Consider the following 20,696-nt stretch of genomic DNA (forward strand, 5'->3'; position numbering starts at 1 on the left):
CTGTGAGCGACAGCAACTTCTAATGGTAACACATTTCATAATTTCAATAAGTAGATATTAAGAGATCATACCAACTAAAAAAGAGAATATTATCTCTAATAATTGTCTACAAACTCCTAAATTATATTAAGTTGCTGGTACTCTATAGTCGTGTGATATTATTCTTCAAGCAACTATTTTTTGCAATTTCTTTTCCACAATAGTGATGAACTTAATAAAGAGATGGACAAATTTAATATCATCACCACTTAAACAGGCAATGACTGCATTCCTACATGTTCTAACTCCCGATTTGTTAAAAATCGGTTTAAGGATAGACTTTCGAGCATCTGTTAGCCCTGGGCATATTGTTACAATATGCATTAAGGTTTCTTCAGTTAACCCACAGAGCCTGCAGACATTAGATGACCATTTACTTTCCCATTTTGGTATTCCATCCTTTGTTGGATATCTACCCAACCTTAAATGAATACATTTGTTCTTAATCAAAGGTCTCAAATGGTATGACAAATAAAGTTGAGGGGAGGGGACAACCTACCAAAAGAGTTAGCTATAGTACAAAAATGAGTTTTTTTTCTTAGGTCATCCTTGTCCACTATGGTGCTAAGCAAAGCAGCCATTTGATTCATTTCACTAACAACTAATCAAATAGTACCACTCATTCTGGTGTGTCACCCTATAATTCCAAACAATCACTATGATTCCGTCGACTCCTCCTTAGAAGTGTCTACGTGACCACGTTTGAGCCTTAATACTTCTTTAGGCCTCCTCAGGACAGGGTCCATACATTACTGTACAGAAACGAAAAAAATCAAAATACCAATATTACTTCAGCCTTCGGTCTTGTGGGGAGCAAGCTGGTTGAAATGATGTCTACCTAAAACGTGCACATCACAAACACCAACGAAAGACCAACCACCAGTGCCTAACCTATTCCTAACTTCACAAAGTGATATTTAACTTAAAACAAATTAATACCACATACAGAAAGAGCCCAAGGTCAAAGGCATCTATCCTCTGCCATCACGTTAAAAAAGTGACTGCACAGATCAATTAACAGTGCAAAAGTATGTGATTTTTTTTTTTTTAAATCAATAATAATAAACAAGACCCTTTTAACACCACTCAATAGTGTCAAGTGAAAACTAAACAAAAATAGAACTTACATCTCTCTAACCAATAACTCAGCCAAAACATTCGGGGTATGCAGCAATACGAAGCCTCCTCAGTAAGCAGGCCACAATGCATCTACAAAATCAAATCAGTAACTGATGAAAAATCAAGCGTCTCTTTTATAAACCAGAAAGAATCAGTCATAATGTTTACCTTCATGCTTACCTCCTAGCGTAAACGCTGGTGCTACTTCCTCACAAGTACACCTACGTTAGCGCCATTTGTATTACGTCTCCGTGTGGAATTTTCAATGCTGCACCGCAACCTATACACGGGGACACATAAAATTCTAATAAGGTTCCCCTGCCCAATTCCTCAAAAGTCCAAATGCGAACTCCCGCTGGAGACTGAGGTCGCATACCAACCCACGCTTGACCAGGCATAACTTACTTTCAGACGGTCTCGGGGGTATCTATCACCCCTCTTCCTCTTCTTCCATGGACCGCAGCCGCACCCGTTGCCGCCACTAGCTGACTAAATCGCCATATGTAACCTCCTAAGCTCGACGTACGCGGTCACGTTTCAAGAACATGGACATAGAAATGGGACTGTATATCTATCTCGACGCATATCGGAGCGTACAGGGTGAATTAACAAGCCATCCCAAATGACCCGTGCTGAACGCTCTGATAGCTTGGAATAGAGCAGTCAGAATTAACGCAGCAGCAATGTGTAAAGTATTTATGCAACAATTCACACAGTAGTAAAGTGATACACACCACATGAAAAAATACCACACCAATTTAGAAAAATAGAGTAAAGTTTAATTAGTAAATTATAGAGTCCTAAACAACAAAAATCCAATCAGTAGAACCAGTCATGCACCATGATCGAGGATGCGTTGTGCAACGTTCTGATGCAGAGTTTTGGGAGGCAATGAGTTGCTCAGCGTCAGTTCTGCCAGGATCAAAATTTGGCTGGCAGAGTACCTTAAGGCCCACTTCCAATAATCCAGGGCTGGCTGGCACCACTTTGTAAGTCATAACTCACAGCTGGCAGGTGCTGGTTTCACGATTGCTGCAGCTTGCTCTGTCCCAAGCCAACTAGCCTTGGAGTTACTCTGGTGGCCCTCGGTTCAAGATGCAAAGCAGCAAACACCAGTCCTTCTTCTGAGGCTTTTCACATGTCCAGATGAGTAATGAAGACTTAGGTCTGAGGTCCAATATTTATACTCTGTGCCCACTTTTAAGTAGGAGAAGGTTCTGGCGAGGAACCATCCCCAGAGGTGTTTTGGAACTATCCTGCCTCCTTGCCCTGGCCCCGGAATGTCTGGGGTCAAAATAGACTAGTGTCAAATCTTTTGTGAGTGTGCTTAGGCAGTTCGTTTATGATGTGCAAGTTCGCTAGGTGACAGCTTCCCCATCATCAAGTCAGATATGGCCCATCCGGTAGTGTAGTTCCTATATCCCTGATAGGCTCTGCGCATTGGAATAATATACACTATAGTTTTGACATAGGACTGAGGTCAGTATGTCTCTATCAAGTACATTAAACTTAATTACTTGTGTGTGCCAGCTAACTCAGAGGTCACTAGAAACTTCTTGAATAAACAAGAAGAAATTAGTTTCTGACACCCGCATAAACATGACAAAATTGTTTCCCTTAGAGTCAGAACAATCTCAGAACCGTGGAAACAATGGATAACAGTTTTCCTCAGTCAATCGGGCATGCTTCGTTTCTACAGAGTTGCACAGAAATAGAGAGACGGGCGTTTCAATAAAAAAGATTGTTAGAATTCTGTGTTTCTCATAAGGGCTAGTATTAGGAAATACTGCTTCGATTTGAGCAATTTTTTGAGCTATCCAGAATGGAATTTATTCACGTTTTGTGGGCATTTTACCCATGACTGCGTGTAAAGTCTGTGGAGTGATTTTTAGCGCATTCCCCTGGTGAGAGGTTTGTTTTGGAATTGCTATTGTTGGTTGGACTGTGAAAGTCCTCATGACATATTGAACGAATTGTCTATAAATTTTGATCAACTCTTTGAGTTGAGCAAGTAATTCTACATCTGTCATTTCTTCAATGTCAGGATGAGGTGTGTAGCCGGCTAAAATCGGCCATGTTGCTCCTGGTCTACCTAGTGGACCGAGCCTGGTAATGTGATTGTAATGTTTTAGGACGCCTTTAAATCAGAGATCATGCTCCTGGTATGTGAGTGCAATTTCAATATCCTCGAAAGGAATATATTCCTCAAGTGGTTCATCTTCTTTGTTGAAGTGAAACATTTTAGTTACTGGATTTGATTCTGGGAATACTACCCATGAATAGAATACCTCTGTCTGGTGAGATTCATGGGTCTCTATCACAAAAACTGCTCTACCACCTCTTGGTGTTAGGCCATGTTTTATAGGTTTTAGAGTGATGGCTCTCCTTAAATTTGGAACAATGATTTTTGAATTTTCATAGGTTTCATCAAAACCTGTATAATCAAAAGCTGGTACAACTTTGTCTGGTACAGCTCCACCAGTTTCGGTGTTTGTGCCATTTTCGGTCATTGTTTAAATGAAGGTTTCAGAGCAATTTTCAAGGGAACAAAGATAAGGTGCACAATATTTTGGAAAACGGTATCCTTCAACGTTGAACAAACCAAACAGCTAATACATAGGATTTTTGTCCTACTCAGCTATTGCGAATATTACCCCTACCCACTCCAGACGTCTTATGGAGTATTATGAGTAGGGGTCTCTGAGAAAAGCACGACTGAGTTACTTCAGTATCTAGCATTAAATTAGTGCCTTACCAAACCGTTGGGCGCCATGCAGTGTAGTTCCTATATCCCTGATATGCTCTATGTATTGGAATAACATACACTATAGTTTTGACATAGGACTGAGGTCAGTATGTCTCTATCGAGAACATTAAACTTAATTACTTGTGTGTGCCAGCTAACTCAGAGGTCACTAGAAACTTCTCGAATAAACAAGAAGGGATTCATTTATGACAACCGCATAAACATTACAACTTTGTTTCCCTTAGAGTCGGAACAATCTCAGAACCGTGGAAACAATAGATAAAAGTTTCACTCAGTCAATCGTGCATGCTTCGTTTCTACAGAGTTGCACAAAAATAGAGAAATGGGCGTTTCAATAAAAAGGGGTTTATTGAACAGTCTTATTTCTCATGCAAGAGATATGAACTGCTACAATCGTAAGACAGGATATGAAGTACAATACATACAGGGTTAGCAGTAAGATAAAACAATACTGCAATAGCATGGTTTGTAGCTATGACATATATTCATAAAATACATACATAAATAACACAGGCTAAAATGTGAATACTCATCTGTTGCTTCTAAATAATTCTACCCCAGTGTACCTAACCTAAGTGTAGTACGAGGTAAGAAGTAGGTGTTGTTTTCTAAAGTATAGCTAGCTATAGTTTTAGTTTTGCCAAGAGTTGCCAAAAGTTTCTCTAAATTCCAGTCTGCTCCATACCTTAGAATGTGTGAGGTTGGAATCTCTTTCCGGGACTCGATATCTAACACCCCGCAAGGGGAGTCAGAAACACTGGAGCTGGATTCTCTGCGAGGAGGATGACAGAGCCTGGTCAGTGCATCAGGCGGGAACTCGATCTCCTTCCGAACTCGCCGTGGCGAACGGCAAGTAGGCAGTCGAACTGGACCGTACCGGAACTGTTGTTTGCCAGGGCAAGTGCAGGTATATTTATACCTTGAAGGTGTTTATGAATGCCTGTATTGACGTAAAAGGTGGGCATTGGAACATCATGAATGAACCCCTAAGGAATAGATGTTCATGCATAATAAATGAGTTCTTGGAGAACTCAATATCCAAGCAAGGGAAATTCCTAAAGGCTTAAGAGTCTGGTTTTCCAATAACACGTTGTGACGTGGATTGACGGATGAATGAGACCATGCCTGTATTTGGTTAGCATGGACAATGCCTAAATAAGGGCTGGAATTTCAATGCCTAAATAAGGGCAATATGAATTATACCTATATAAGGGCATAAATCGGGAAACCAATATACGGAATCTAAATCTATACACAACAATCCTGTCAAGGCCTATGGCCCTTTGTGTTACTGTCTGGGAGCAATACACAAAGGGCAACTGCCAGCTACACCTAGGTCATGTGATCCAAGGACAGACTATAGGCACCAAATGGTTAGAAAAAGAAAATGCCAGTTTTCTAAAAGTGCAAGTTTCAGACTTCGGACTTAAAATCTGACTTTGTCATTAAAGAGGGCTTTCATTTACAATTCTGTAGACACCAAACTCAAACTGTCTACCTGCTCCCAACTGAAAGTTATCACTAATAAAATATAAAAAAGAAAACCTTTGTTATTCCTTAGGAGAGGTAGGCCTTGCAGAAGTGAAGAACAAATGTAAGAGTTTTTTCAATACCAGGACATGTAAACCTTAAAAGTACATGTCCATCTTTTTAAATGCACTGCACCCTGCTCACTGGGCTGCTCAGGGCCCATCCTAGGCTTGACTAATATGTATGAAAGAGGAAGGTTTGGACCTGGCAGATGGTTTATTTTGCCAAGTTGGCATGGCAGTTCAAAACTATACACACAGGCTGAAATGGCAGGCCTGAGACATGTTTCACAGAGCTACTTAATTGGGTAGCACAGTCAGTGCTGTAGGCCCACTAGTAGCATTTAATTTACAGGCCCTGGGTACATGTGGTACCATTTTACTAGGGAAGTTCGAGGAAATTAAATGTGTAATAGGTTGGAGGCCATTTCTAGCATGTTTAGGGGAGAGAGCGCAAGCACTTTAGCCCTAATTAGCAGTTGTAACGTGCACAGAGTCCTAAGGCTGCCATAAATGAGATCAGCAAAAATATGAGGGGTGAAGGCAAATAGTTTGTAGGAAGACCATCCTAACGCTGACAAATCTAATAGTGTACAAGGCGGATTTGATAATAAGTTGCCACAGGGAGACAAAAATGTTGTGTACTGCAGGGTGGGAAGTGAAATGTCATTGTCTGGAGGATCTGTATGAATGTGTTCAAACATGCTGTCATCACAGTCAACAGCTGTGATTAGTGCTATTTCTCACCTGGCATTCATGTGCAGCTGTACCAGATTTCTGTCTAAAGAAAGCCAAACTATTTCTTCCTGAAGGCGACTTCAGAACGGCTGTTCAAGCCCTTGTACTTTCTTATCTAAATGCTGGTAATGCTCATCTCCCTGGCCACCCAGACTCCAAATATGCACGCCAATAAGGGCATCTTATAAGCCATGCATGTCTTATTCAGGGCCTACAGAAATATGATCACTTCACCCCATCATACAGGAACTCCATTGGCTCCTCTTGCACCATCTTTAAACCCAGCCTCATCACTTACAGAGCCATCATGACCAGCACCCACTTATGTTGCAGAATAGCTCACCATCTCTGGTGGTTCTCAGCTCATGACAGCTAGACACCATCAGACTACAGACTACGAAGCGTAAGAAGGAAACCCTCAAAAACAGGCTATTCCATCCATGCATCCAGAATCTAGAACAGCATCGCTGTATCTATCAGGACTGCCCTATGATGCTCCAGTTTTGGAAGAGTTTATGCAGGTCTTTCTGATTTGCCAAATTGCATCTCTTCATTGTGTTAGGGATTGAGGCCCTTCTTTGTCTCTTGTACAAAAGGATGCATCTTTCTTCCCTAAATTATTTTTATTTTGGTCACCTGCAAGGAGCCACCGGTTCACTCTGGTCATCATCTAATCTTCACTTCTTCTACATTAATTCTATCTGGATGGTGGTGATGTATCAGAGATCCTCTTTGTCTCATCTCTTGGAATCTTCTCTCTAAATTTGTTCTTTGTTGATATACTCTTAGGACTCTACCAGATATATTTATTGTAAGCAAGGCCATTCTTCCCCTATGATTCATTACTTCACTTTTTGCAGTCTCTCCATGCTTTAAAGTTTATTCTTGCATCTTATGGCTCTATTTCTGCCTTGTTGGGCTCTCTGAAGCCCCTTAGAAGTACACAAATCCAATAATACTGCAGAGTGCACAAATATCCTTTTTCAAGGTGTTCTAACTCTAAATACTACTTTATGAGCCTGTTTTTAAATTAGGGTATGCTTGTTATAGTGCATATACCCTGCTTGTAGTTCAATACTGTTGCAGGTAGGGTTGTCTTTCAGTTCTTGGTTCTGTTGCATTAGACGTGACAGGTTTATACACCGTGGTGGATTGCAGCTCTGCAGAATGGTGGGCCTGCTTCTAGTGGATTTTACCAAGGGCTCCTTTGCCTGCAATCTGTTGAATTTTTAATTAACTGGACTCTGACCCTTCACTTATTGGAACTGCCTCTTTACTGCTAGGTCTTTCTTATGCCAGTAGTATGAGTTTATTTTCTACCGCTTATGATTACTCAGTTACTGACTCGGGCAGAGAACTGGAAGGACATTTTTATCCACGCACACATGCAAATTGTTCAATAGCAATCAATATAAAGGAAGATGAGAACTGAGTATTACCATCTGGAATGTAAGAGCAATAGAAAAAAAAGATTTTAAATATTTCACTACACTATAGTTGAAAAACTGATTGACCAATGACTGACATCCAGACAACAAAAAAAGTGAATTTAAAGGCATTTGTTTCTGTGATCTGCCAGATGGGATTAACAAAGAATGTGAATAGCAATATGCACGTTTCTACTGAAAGTTAATGTCTATTCATGTTTGAATCCAGGACAGTGGTATTGACTGACAATAGTGGCTTTTCGACTGAATTAAGTTTTTCCCATTTAGTCCAAGATTTATGAAAGCTGGGTGTGGTCATTCATGTGGAGTAAAGTGGTGTGAATGAAACAGTTGATTTACCACTTCACATAGATTTTTGTTATGTCTCTGTGAGCACAGCGCTATATGGCATTTTGATGCATAGTGTGAAAATATTCATAATGTATACAAAGTGGGTGTTATGGGCTGGGAGCTGCACAAAGTTCCAGAGGGGTGTATGAAAACCCATAAGTACTAACATCCTAGAAAACAGTGTGACATAGCATTGTCATGAACACTAACACCAAAGGAAAACAAGTCCAAACTGTGAGAAATTTGGAAGTTGGTTGACTTGGGCATGAGACCTGGTCAAGCAACAGCCACAATCCCTTGCAGGGTGCACCACAAAAAGTTACTAAATTAATCTGCGCATAACTCTGGGCAGCTTGGCACAAAAAGCCTTCAGGCTTAACTTAGAGGCAGTGTGTAAAGTAGTGATGCCTCAGACAAACTGTAATAAAATGAAAACACAACAGAAGGAAACCCCAAACAAATGTAGAACTATAGAATACATTTAAATAAATTATTTGACACTAAAAACAGCAAAAATCCAATCAGTATAACTAGAGTCATACATTTTAAAAGTTTTTAGTGAAAACAACCGCCTAAAAGTTGAGAGCGCCAGTCACATGCATCTAGTTCTGTGAAACCGGGTCAAAGTAAACAAATATGCCTGACCTTGATGAAACGTGGTTCGGATACACTAAGTGGATTGGGCCTGGTCAGTGATTCGGAATTAGAAGAAATTCTGAAAAAAGTGTCTGAGAAGGTAAAGTTTGGTGGGGCAAGGCTGCAGAAGGTGTCTAAGGAGGGAGTGTTGTCGTTGGGTGGCCTTGGGCTGAAGCTGCGGTGTAGATTTTTACTTAGTCGCTGAAATGAAAGTCAAAAATCGCCACTGGGCCGAGGGAGAGGGCTGTAGCCGAAGACAGTTCCACAAGGTCATATACTCCTTTGGAAAAGGACCACTGAAAGTGATTTGCTGCTGCAGAGAAGAACGACGTGGTAGAAAATGTGAAGTCATTCTGAATGGTGATGCACCTCCGGGAGATAGGCAAGCAGGTTGGTCATGGTCTCCTCCTGATTCTCAGAGCACTTTTGGGCCACAAAAAGTGTAAGTTACACATGTAAATTAAAACAAAAGAATAAGTGTTTGACATGGCCATCTCTGCAGGGTCACCTCCCAAATATGTTGCCTTCACCTCTCTGGTTTTCTGAATTTGTTTTTGTTAGCATTGGGACTCTGGGCACTTTACCACTGCTAAAGTGCTTGTGCTCTCTCCCAAATCGGCACATTTCATTTACTTATAATTCCAAAGTATATGGTACTACATTGTACCCAGGGCCTAAACCTTCCTTTTTAATAGTTATAACTCACCCCTATATAGACCCAATGGGCTCATAGGGAAGGGTGTGTTGCATTTAAAAAGTAGGATATCTATATTTAAAGGTTTACAAGTCCTGGCAGAAAAAATCTCCCCAGTCATTATTCATTGTGGCAATGGATCGTAATTTAAAATCCTCTCTAATAGTAAACTCGGATTTTAAAATGCTATTTGGAAAATACCACTTTTAGAAGTTGGCATTTTTCTTCCTCAACTAAATGTGCCTTTCTGCCAACATCCAAGGTCACATTATTGTTAATGGGTCTCCAGTGGTATGATGTGTGTTCCGTCTGGACAGTGGACAAAATGGTCTTGTGTGTGGGGAAGTGCGTTTCTCTCCTGAGCAGGATGGCCTGGGAGGTTGTACCCAGCCCTTTCTGAGCTTCAAAGGATACCCTTAGAGCTGTGCCCACATCCTTCCTTACTTCAGAATATGCCTTGCCTGCCCTGAGCTGGCAAATGCAGCACACACATGGGTCTGTATGCCCTTTGTTTCACTAACCAGTCTGGAGCCAGATCCAGGGGAAAGAGAAGAACTGACCTGAACCAGTTCAGACAAATAGGGTGTCCCTTACCCACAGAGTGGCACTCGGCATAAAAGTGGCAAATCCAGAACCTCTTATGAGAACACTCATGGACCTGCAAAGACTTAGATGAAGGACTGCACTGCTGTTGGAAGCCTGAAGGAAGACTGCACCTCTTTGCCTTGAACCTAGGACCCAAAAAGGGGCTCCAAGGGTCAGATGTCTGACCTGTGTGAGCTGCAGGCCCACAACAAGCCATTCCCTGCAACTGCCAGCTGTCCAATACCATCTTGTCCTGCCTGGATCCTGCTTCTGGCCCCTCACGTCCTGGGCCCTGGGTGTGTTACAATGTATTCATCCAACCTTAAAACTGCAAGAACTGAGCTCCAGATGAAAAACTAAAGGCTCTGACCTCTTTGCGTCGAAAAGGACCAACCACAGTCTACTTGTGAATGTGAGTGGACTTCACTGAGGCCAATGTGGAAACTACATTGAACTTCTGACAAGACCTTCCCAGATACAGGCCCTGAAGTTCAGCCGCACGGAGCTCTTCATGTCAACAACAACGCCCTGCATTTCCCGATAGCTTGCAGAACTACCCATTGACCTACTCTTTGCACCAACAATTACAGCTATGCAGTCCCCTAGCAACATGATGTTTCAATGAAGGACTTGGATCCCAGCAACACACTGTCAAAGAGCCTCTCTCCAGATCCAGCCTACACCTCATGCCCCGACAACCTCATCCATGAGAGATTCTTGCGAGAACATGACTTTTGAAGGTAACATTTCCACCAGGAGGAACCCGGTCCCTGTACACGACCTGCACTGCAATGCTCTTGGCATTAACTTTTGACTGTGACCCAATCCATTGCGACCAGAACAGAAAACTATAAATGGCACTTTTGGCTTTTTGGCGCTATTTCTACTACATATTCAAAAATTCAAATCTCAGGTTCTACTTATTGGCTTTTTGTGGTTTTAGTGTCATTTTATTGTTTAAACGTTTCTGTGTGTTTCTAAATTGGTTTGGGATTTTTCTTGTGTTGTGTTTTCACTTTTTTACTGTTTGAGTGCTGCATAAATGCTTTACACATTTACTCTAAATTAAGTCTGCCTGCTTTTGAGCCAAGCTACCAGAGGGTTAAGCACAGGTTTAGATAATGACTGTCTTGGTTCACTCTGACAAAGGTTGTGAGTGGGGTCTCACCCCTTGAACCAATATTCCAATGCCTTGTACTGATGTGATGACTTTTTTAGACTATCTTCTTGGAAGTGAATTTTTAGAAATATATCTATCCAAAACTCACATTATCAGATTTTAGACTTCACATTGCACAAATTAACAATTACGGTCATTTCCTTTAGCCAGTCCAGTTTTTCAGTCTCTTATCTAGGGCAGATCCTATAATCTTATAATGTATAGCTTCCTCATTCAGAGATGCAGACTACTGTGAGGCTCCTGTGTGTCAGGTCATTCAGGTTTGGTGTTGTTTGACTACTATGCCACAGTACTCATTATTTCATGATTTAATGTTTATTTCAATGCCATGTTTGACAAGGACCCATGAGTGGAGTGTGTTGGGCACATGCACTAATGATCATGATAAAGATAGAACTGTTTCTTCACACCTGACAGATCAGCCACTCATCTTCTCTCGCCACTCTGAGTGACAAGCTTCAGTTCCCGTCCTTCCTGCGGACTCTTCCTGTAAACACACTAGAGAACATTGCGCTGGCACAGATTATGGCTCACTTTGGTTGGACGTGGGTGGGAATGATTGTTTCTGATGATGAGCTTGGTTTGCAGGGTGGTCAGCACGTCAAGCAAGAGATTGAGGAGAGCGGCGGCTGTGTGGCCTTCGTGGAAAGAATTCACCTGCGGTACTCCAAGGCGCAGGTCCTCCAAGTTGTTCAACAGATCCAACAGCATTCAGTCAAGGTTGTTATTGTTCACAGTGCAGAAGCTTATGTCAAGGTGTTGCTGGAAACTATGTATTCACACAATGTTACTGGGAAAACCTTGATATTCTCTGCATACTTTGTCATCTCTCCTGCCATATTTGCCGACCAGGCATGGAAAATATTGAATGGGACATTGGCACTCACCCTTTATGCAGGCATCATGCCCGGCTTTACAGACTTTCTCTACCGTCTTCAACCAGATGACGTATTCACTGAGCTCTTATGGGAGCAGATCTTCAGCTGTCAACTGTCATGGGTCAACCGAAGCAACACTACAAATACAGCCGCAGAGGTAGAGCTATTGGCACCTTGTTCCCGACAGGAAACCTTTGATGCAGCAACCTTGCCTCAGTTTGAACTGAACGACATGAGCTACACTTACCACAGTTACGCTGCAGTCTATGCCTTCGCTCATGCTTTGAACACCTTGATGGACTGCAAACCAGGTCAGGGGCCTTTCATCGATGGATCTTGTGCCAACATCAAGGACTTTCGACCTTGGCAGGTGGGAAAGGGCAAAATGTCCCATTGGTTAAGATTACATTGAATAATATGATGGAGCTAATAACTCAAATCTATGGTAGCATACTTCAACATGTAGTTGGGCATGTTATTCCAACACATTTTATGTTTTGGCCTGAGACAAATGTGAGGGTTCATTAGAAGACCATGATGTGTGCTTTAACCTCAATGTGGAGGCCAGGGTATGAATAAACTGATATGCAAGCAATGGCCAATAATATGTAAAGGACACTTCCAACCAAGCAAATGTTTGGTTAAAGACATGCCTTACAATCATGCAAGACAGGATATTCAGTGCCACCTCAAGCTTAGGACCACAAAAAGCCCTCCTTACCAATAACGAAGCAGCAGTGCTAGATCCAGCAATGCCTTGACAAAATGAACCTGAGCAACTTCTTCCCAGGTTGTCAACAGTGCCAAACTCCAAACTGCCACAATCATGTCACCATCAACTGGAAAGCTCACATCTCACACAAAAGCAAGACCATCTGACACCAACTTCCCCTGTGGCTCACACAGCAAGGAAGCTAGAGGTCTGCTTGCCGTGCAGTCTCCAAAATCAAATACAAAGCCACAAGTACAGCAAATCATTAATTTCTGCAATGATTTTGGAATAACAAGACAGTGTCTAAGTAAAACAAAATTCAAATGATTTGCCATACTTGTTGTGACTTTGTGTGCAAACGTCCCCGGTGATCCAAAGTGAAATCCCTCATGTTAAAAGAGGAGCTAAGAATCATCATCCATGTACTCACTCTCTTTCACCTATTGTGAAGGCAATAATATACAGTCTTGATGACCCAGAAACCTCCCAACTCTATGAATGACTATTCTGCATGAAAGAATGAATGAAAATGCAAATGCTCTGAGAAATCCACTGTCTCTCCGCCCCACCTCACATTGAAAACTATGTTTAGCGTACAATATGTCAACAACGGAAATCCATTATAAGAAGGCAGGATAATCACAATGTAAGGACGAGAAAACACAAGACACGCAAAAGTAGCATCTCTAGTCTTGAGTCCAAAATCTGCAGAGAAGAAATGACCATTTGACAGACCTTCTCTGGTTACAAACCATGAATTTGGAACAGCATCCCAACCGAGAGCCAATAAGCAAAACCTCTTTTATTCCTCAGAAAAAAACTCAAACCCTGCTGCTCCTCAAGCAACATCTAACCGATAAGTAACCTCCCGGTTAAAAAACTATGAAGAATGCCTGTTAATCCCTGCCTGCTCTCCTCTTGACCCTACTATTCCCCTTCCCCCTGCTACCTTTCATGCCCCTTTCCTCCCTCACAGTCTCTCTCTCTTCTTGTCATTCCCTCAATGTCACCCACTCCTGCGTTCCCGCCCAGCCCCACAGCTCAGATGTGTGTTTTCCCTTTGTTTGGATCAGAACAAGCTTACTGCTAGAACCAAGGTCTTTGGGGCATATAAACACACACAAACATGATGCTAGCAAGGGTGAAAAGGACATGACCCCTGCAAGCGAAACGGGATCCACTAAAGGGCTAACTTAGAAGGAAAGAGGGCCACCACTTAACAGTACATGTTGGAAGGCGGACCCCGAGGAGTCGGTGCGACCACCAAGGGGGGGCCCTCACACTGCATGAAGTAGCCGAGCGCTGCCGAGAAGTCTCCTGAGAGATCCTTCTCCTATCACGTACTAGCACAGTAACACCACCACACAGGACTCAAGGAGGTTGTCTTGTGACAAGCAATTCTTTATCAGCAATAAAAAGGTTACGAGGTCAATATTTACACGAAGGGATCGAGGGATCCACCAAAAGTCTCAGTGTCTCTTTGGAAGGGTCGGGGTAGCGGGACAGTCTTTGGCAGGAATGCGGTACGAGGGTACCTGGGGCCCAGTTCTTATCCTCAAGCTGGAGGACCTCCGGATCTCGGATGGGTCGAGCCGCGACGGCGTCAGCAGGGCTCTGGCGTACAGTTCGTGGAGAGCCGCGATCAAATCAGCAGGCTCTCAAGATGGTTTCTGCTCAGCTCGAGCCGCGACGTCGTCAGCAGGGCTCCGAGGAAGGTTTCAGCGATGTTGGGCCGCGACGGCGTCAGCAGGGCTCCGATGTTCCAGGTGGTTCAGAAAGGGTTCACAAGAAGGAGCCGCGACGCAGTCAGCAGGGCTCGTGATGGTTCCGACAAGAGTTCTTCTCCGTAGGGTCAGCCGCGATTCAATCAGCAGGGCTCTCGACTCCGGGATACAACTGCCGAGCTGTGGTGGGGTTGCCCCAGATATAGGTCTGGAGCCCTTTGATGTCCGGACCTATGCGCCCGAGGGGGCGGAGTGGCCGGGTGGAGGTGGCCAGACGCCCAGCAGGAGAGGCGCCAGGCCCATGGGAGTTGCAGGGCGATCACACCTCGAGAGGGGAGGACAGTTGGGGGTCCCATCGATACTGTCCTCCGCCGGGGGCGATGAATGGTTCCTGCGGCACCCCTTGGCTAGTTCGTGGTGCCTCGATGTCGGGGCTTCGCTGGGGTCGAGGCCGGGTTGAGCGGGGGTGCACGGTGTGACGTGGATGCCAACAAGATGGCGGAGCCACGAGGAGTATGCGACCACGTGCAGCTCCGGGTGAAGGGCCTTGGTGCAGTTCAGACGGGTGGCCCGTGGCGGCCGGGGCGGGGAACGGGCACAATCCAGGGGGTTAAGGACCACGCCACGAGGCCGGGTCCAACAGGCGTCCCCCCCCAGCCGAAGGCATGGAGAGTCACCCATCTCCTTGGGGATTCTCCTCGTCAAGGCGGAAGAAGCGGGACAGGCCGTCGGCGTTGGCGTGGTCATTGCCGGGCCGGTGTTCGACGTCAAAGTCCATTCCTTGTAGCGAGATGGACCACCGCAGCAGCTTGGGGTTCTCGCCCCGCATTTGCATTAACCATTGCAAGGGCCGGTGGTCGGTCTGGACCCGGAAGTGGGTGCCAAAGAGGTAGGGCCGGAGCTTCTTGAGGGCCCACACCACAGCGAAGGCCTCACGCTCAATAGTGCTCCAGCGTTGCTCTCGGGGCAGTAGTCGTCGGCTGATGAAGGCCACTGGTCGGTCGAGCCCCTTTTCGTCGGCTTGGGATAGGACGGCCCCGATCCCATACTCGGAGGCGTCCGTCTGTACCACGAACTCCTTCTGGTAGTCCGGGGCCTGCAGCACCGGAGCAGTACACATGGCTGTCTTTAGGGTGTCGAAGGCTGTTTGGCAGCGGGGTGTCCAGTGTAACTTCTTGGGCTGCTTTTTGGACGTTAACTCTGTGAGGGGGCCAACAATGCTCCCATAGTCCCGGATAAACCGCCGGTAGTATCCGGTGAGGCCCAGGAAGGCCCGGACAGCGGTCTGGGTAGTGGGGGGTTCCCAGGTCTGGATGTCATCTATCTTCGCTTGGAGGGGGGCCACCTGCCCGCTCCCCACTTGATGGCCCAGGTAGGTCACGGATCCGTGGCCGATTTGACATTTGCTGGCCTTGATCGTGAGTCCGGCCCGCTGGAGGGCGGCCAGGACGGCCTTCAGGTGGAGAAGGTGCTCGGCCCAGTGGTTGCTGTACACGGCAATGTCATCTAAGTAGGCCGCGCTGAAGGCCTCAAGCCCGGCCAAAACCTTGTTCACCAGTCTTTGGAAGGTGGCCGGGGCGTTCTTCATTCCGAAGGGCATCACCCGAAAGTGGTAATGCCCATCCGGGGTCGAAAAGGCGGATCTTTCTTGGGCGCCGGGAGTGAGCTGGATTTGCCAGTACCCGGCGGTGAGGTCCAGCGTGCTCAAGTAGCGAGCGGCCCCTAGGCGGTCAATGAGTTCGTCGGCCCGGGGTATCGGGTGTGCGTCTGTCTTGGTTACTGCATTCAGGGCTCGGTAGTCCACGCAGAACCGCAACTCCGGGGGGTGACCGGGAGCTGCGGCCTTGGGCACCAGGACGACAGGGCTGTCCCACGGGCTGTCGGAAGGCTCGATGACCCCCAGGGCCAGCATCTTCGCTACTTCGGCCTGGATGCAGGCCCGCACTCGGTCAGGCACCCGGTAGGCTCTGTGTCGTATGGGGGGGCTCTCCCCGGTGTCGACGTCGTGGACGCACCAGTGGGTCACCCCCGGGGTGAGAGAGAAGAGGGCTGCGTAGTCCCGCAGTAATTGCTGGCAGTCGTTGCGCTGTTCCGGGGTCAGGGACGAGGCGAGTTGGACCCCTTCGATCGATCCATCGTGAATGTCGGATTGCAAGAGGTCGGGCAAGGGCTCGGAGTCGTCCTCGCCCCCTTCGTCAGTCGCCAGCAGCAGGCTCAGTTCGGTCCGGGCGAAGTGGGGTTTTAGCCTGTTAGCATGTAGGACCCGGAGGGGGTTCCGGGGGGACTCCAGATCGACCAGGTAGGTGACGGGACTTTTCTTCTCCACCACCTTGAAGGGCCCGGTCCACTTGTCCTGGAGGGCGCCGGGTTCGACCGGGGCCATGACCCATACTTTCTGACCTGGCTCGAATTCTATAGTAGAGGTGTTGCGATCGTACCACCGCTTCATGTCCTCCTGGCTGGCCTCGAGGTTGGCTTCGGCCATGGCTCGGAACCTGCGGGTCTGGTTTCGGAGGGTCAGGAGGTATCGGTAGACGTCAGGAGGGGCGCCTCGGGGCTTCATCTCCCAGCCCTCCTTGACCAGGCTGAGCGGTCCGCGGACCGGGTGTCCATACAATAGTTCAAACGGGCTGAACCCCAGGGACTTCTGCGGGACCTCCCGATAGGCAAACAGGAGGCAGGGCAGCAGGACATCCCATTTCCGCCTGAGGGGTTCTTCCAGGCCCTGGATCATCCCTTTCAATGTTCGGTTGAACCGCTCAACCAGTCCGTTCCCCTGAGGGTGATAGGGGGTCGTGAACTTGTATGTGACCCCGCACTGTTGCCACAGGGACCGCATGTACCTGGAGATAAAGTTCGTGCCGCGGTCGCTCACCACTTCGCTGGGGAATCCCACTCGGGAGAAGATCCCCATCAAGGCCCGGCCTACCACAGGGGCCGTTATAGTTCTTAGCGGGACCGCCTCCGGGTACCTGGTGGCGTGGTCCACGAGGACCAGGATGAAGCGGTGGCCCAGGGCGGTTTGGGGGTCCAGGGGTCCCACAATATCGATTCCGACCCGTTCGAACGGGGTGCTGACGGCTGGAAAGGGCTGGAGGGGGGCCTTGACCCGACCCCCCGTCTTTCCGCTGGCTTGGCAGGTCTGGCAGGACCGGCAGTGGTTGTCCACATCTCTCCGCATCCGGGGCCAGTAGAAGTGGGTCACCAGACGACTGTACGTTTTGTCTTGCCCCAAGTGTCCGGCGAGGGGCACATCATGGGCCAGGTTGAGAAGGAACTCCCGGAAGCGGAGGGGGACCACCAACACACGGCTGGCCCCGAGTTCTGCTACTTTCTGTTCACTGTACAACAGGCCCTCGGCCCAGTAGACCCAGTGGGTGCCGGTCTGGTCACCGTTGGCTTGCGCGGTCGCCTGTTGTCGGACCCCTTCGAGAGAGGGACAGGACTGTTGTTCTTGCTGGAACTGCTCTCGGGTGGGGCCCCCTTCGAGTCGCCATTGTGTCAGCTCTGGGAGGGCGCTCGGAGAAGCCATCTCTTCGGGGGAGGATTCGCTGGGTCCAGGGTCGGTGTCCGCCTCCTCCTCGCTGCTGGTGGGAGGGGGTGTGAGCCCCTCGGGTTGGGCGGTCCCGGAGGTCGAGGATGAGCGGGGGGCCTGGGTGGTCATGGACCGGGTGATGGCGCAGGCCCAATCAGCCAGTCCCAACATTCGGAGGTGCTCTCGTCGCTCTACTTGAGCCCAGGGGGAACTTTCCAAGTCGTTCCCCAGGAGGCAGTCGACCGGGGCGTCGTCGCGCACTGTCACCTTCAGCAGGCCCGTCACCCCTCCCCACTCGAAGGGGACCAGGGCCATCTGGCATAGGCTTTCACTGTTGTCGGCCGTCCGTACGGGGCACAGCACATTCGGTAGAATCTGTTCAGGGGTCACCAGGTGGCAGCGGACAGCGGTGATACTGGCGCCTGTGTCACGAAGGGCTTTGGCCCGTTGTCCATTGACCGTGACCTGCTGCCGGTACTTCTGGGTGTTGGTTGGGATGGGGGTGCAGGGTACCATCTCTCGGCTACCCAGGCAGACCAGGGACATGGCTGCCGGCTCCCACTCAGTGTTCTCTCGGTCGAGGGCCTCCTCTTCCTCTTCTCCTACCCCCAAGGCGGCGGCTGTCAGCTGCCGGGGCGGGGGCCCGCCGGCCCCGTTTCTTCGGTTCAGAGGGCAGGCCGGATCGCTGGCAAAGTGTCCGGTTTGTTGGCAGCCGTAGCAGGTCACTGGTGGCCGTGGTCCGGGTCGGGCCGGGCCCACCCTTCGGGCTAGGCTCGGGGAGAGATGTGGCTGCGGTGGCCCTCGAGGGGGGCTCCTGGGGGCCCCGGCGGGAGGGTCTCATTCCTGTTCGGCCCTCCCCCCCCTCCGCGCTGGCGGGGGGGTCCGTTGGGGTTCCTCTGGTACTCCCCCATTGAGTTCCGGGGGACCCGGGAGTTGACCCATCGATCGGCCTCGACGGCAAGTTTTCGCGGGTCGGTCATTTTGCTGTCGAGGAGGTGCTGTCTCAGTTCCACAAAGCAATTGTTGGAAAGGTGTTCCCACACGATGAGGTCGACCAGCTGCCCGTAGGTGGTTACTTTGCTCCCTTTGATCCACCCCTCGAGGGCCCGACTGAAAAAGTCCACATATTCCACCCATGTGGTACCCGGGATTTTCTTGCAGTCTCTGAACCGCTGGCGGTACATTTCCGCTGTTAGCCCGTAGCGGGTGAGCAGGGCCTCCTTCATGTGATCGTAGGAGGTCATCACCTCCTCCGGTAGCTGGAGCAGCGTGTCCCGTCCCTCACTCAGGAACCGCCCCCATAGGCCCGCGCCCCAGTCTTTTCGGGGCACCCGATGAGAGGTCATGGCCACCTCGTAGGCCTTGAACCATTGTTGGATGTCGTCATTCTTGTAATACTCCTTGACGACCTCTTTCGGGATATGTACCTTGGCCTCGGAAGGCGGTAGAGTGTCTCTAGTACTGGGGGTGTCGGTCCCTCCGTTCTTGGCCTTGATCTCGAGCTCCTTGAGACTGCGCTCGTGCTCAAGAGTTAGTTTCTTTTCCTCCAACTCCCGTTGTCGTCTCTTCTCCTCTATTTCTTCTTGAAGGCGCAGCTGCTCTAGGGCCAGTTTCTTTTCTGCCAGCTGGAGTTCGCCGTCCAGCCGCAGTCGGGCGAGCTCTAGCTCGTGGCTCCGGACCTTTTCCTGCTCTCGTATTTCTTCTTCGGAGAGGCCGGTTTCTAGGCTCCTTCTTCCTCCGGTTGCCGGAGTCCGTGCGGTTGCTGTGGTCTCAGTCAGGGGCAAGGGCCCTTCTTCCTGGGAGGGGCCTGCCCCGGCCTCCAACCATGCCCTCAGAGCTTTCTGCATCTCCTCTTTGGTACCTAGGCTGGTGGTTGCAATGCCTTTGTCTTTGCAGAACTGTTTTAATTCTTTGTGCGTATATTCTTCCAGCCGTTCGGGCTGGAACTCCATTGTCGCGTTGTTTTCCTGGCTGCTCATGATGCTGTTCGTTTGGATGGGTAGCTAGTGGGTACTGGCTGGTACGTACTGCGTTCGGCTCGGATCCCGTCGCTGGCCACCAAATGTTGGAAGGCGGACCCCGAGGAGTCGGTGCGACCACCAAGGGGGGGCCCTCACACTGCACGAAGTAGCCGAGCGCTGCCGAGAAGTCTCCTGAGAGATCCTTCTCCTATCACGTACTAGCACAGTAACACCACCACACAGGACTCAAGGAGGTTGTCTTGTGACAAGCAATTCTTTATCAGCAATAAAAAGGTTACGAGGTCAATATTTACACGAAGGGATCGAGGGATCCACCAAAAGTCTCAGTGTCTCTTTGGAAGGGTCGGGGTAGCGGGACAGTCTTTGGCAGGAATGCGGTACGAGGGTACCTGGGGCCCAGTTCTTATCCTCAAGCTGGAGGACCTCCGGATCTCGGATGGGTCGAGCCGCGACGGCGTCAGCAGGGCTCTGGCGTACAGTTCGTGGAGAGCCGCGATCAAATCAGCAGGCTCTCAAGATGGTTTCTGCTCAGCTCGAGCCGCGACGTCGTCAGCAGGGCTCCGAGGAAGGTTTCAGCGAGGTTGGGCCGCGACAGCGTCAGCAGGGCTCCGATGTTCCAGGTGGTTCAGAAAGGGTTCACAAGAAGGAGCCGCGACGCAGTCAGCAGGGCTCGTGATGGTTCCGACAAGAGTTCTTCTCCGTAGGGTCAGCCGCGATTCAATCAGCAGGGCTCTCGACTCCGGGATACAACTGCCGAGCTGTGGTGGGGTTGCCCCAGATATAGGTCTGGAGCCCTTTGA

The 20,696-nt window shown here is 48.4% G+C and overlaps 1 protein-coding gene across 1 annotated transcript in view; it reads left to right on the forward strand.

The window, feature by feature from the left end:
- Positions 1-20,696, forward strand: part of LOC146808510 (extracellular calcium-sensing receptor-like) — a 146,490-nt gene that overhangs the window by 69,811 nt on the left and 55,983 nt on the right. Inside the window, exon 3 of the mRNA XM_085623965.1 lies at positions 11,483-12,313. Within this exon, the coding sequence (XP_085480091.1) occupies positions 11,483-12,313 (831 nt within the window). The remainder of the gene's footprint in view (positions 1-11,482; positions 12,314-20,696) is intronic.

This window comes from Triturus cristatus, chromosome 8 (genome assembly GCF_964204655.1).
Source record: "Triturus cristatus chromosome 8, aTriCri1.1, whole genome shotgun sequence".
Classification (NCBI taxonomy): Eukaryota; Metazoa; Chordata; class Amphibia; order Caudata; family Salamandridae; genus Triturus; species Triturus cristatus.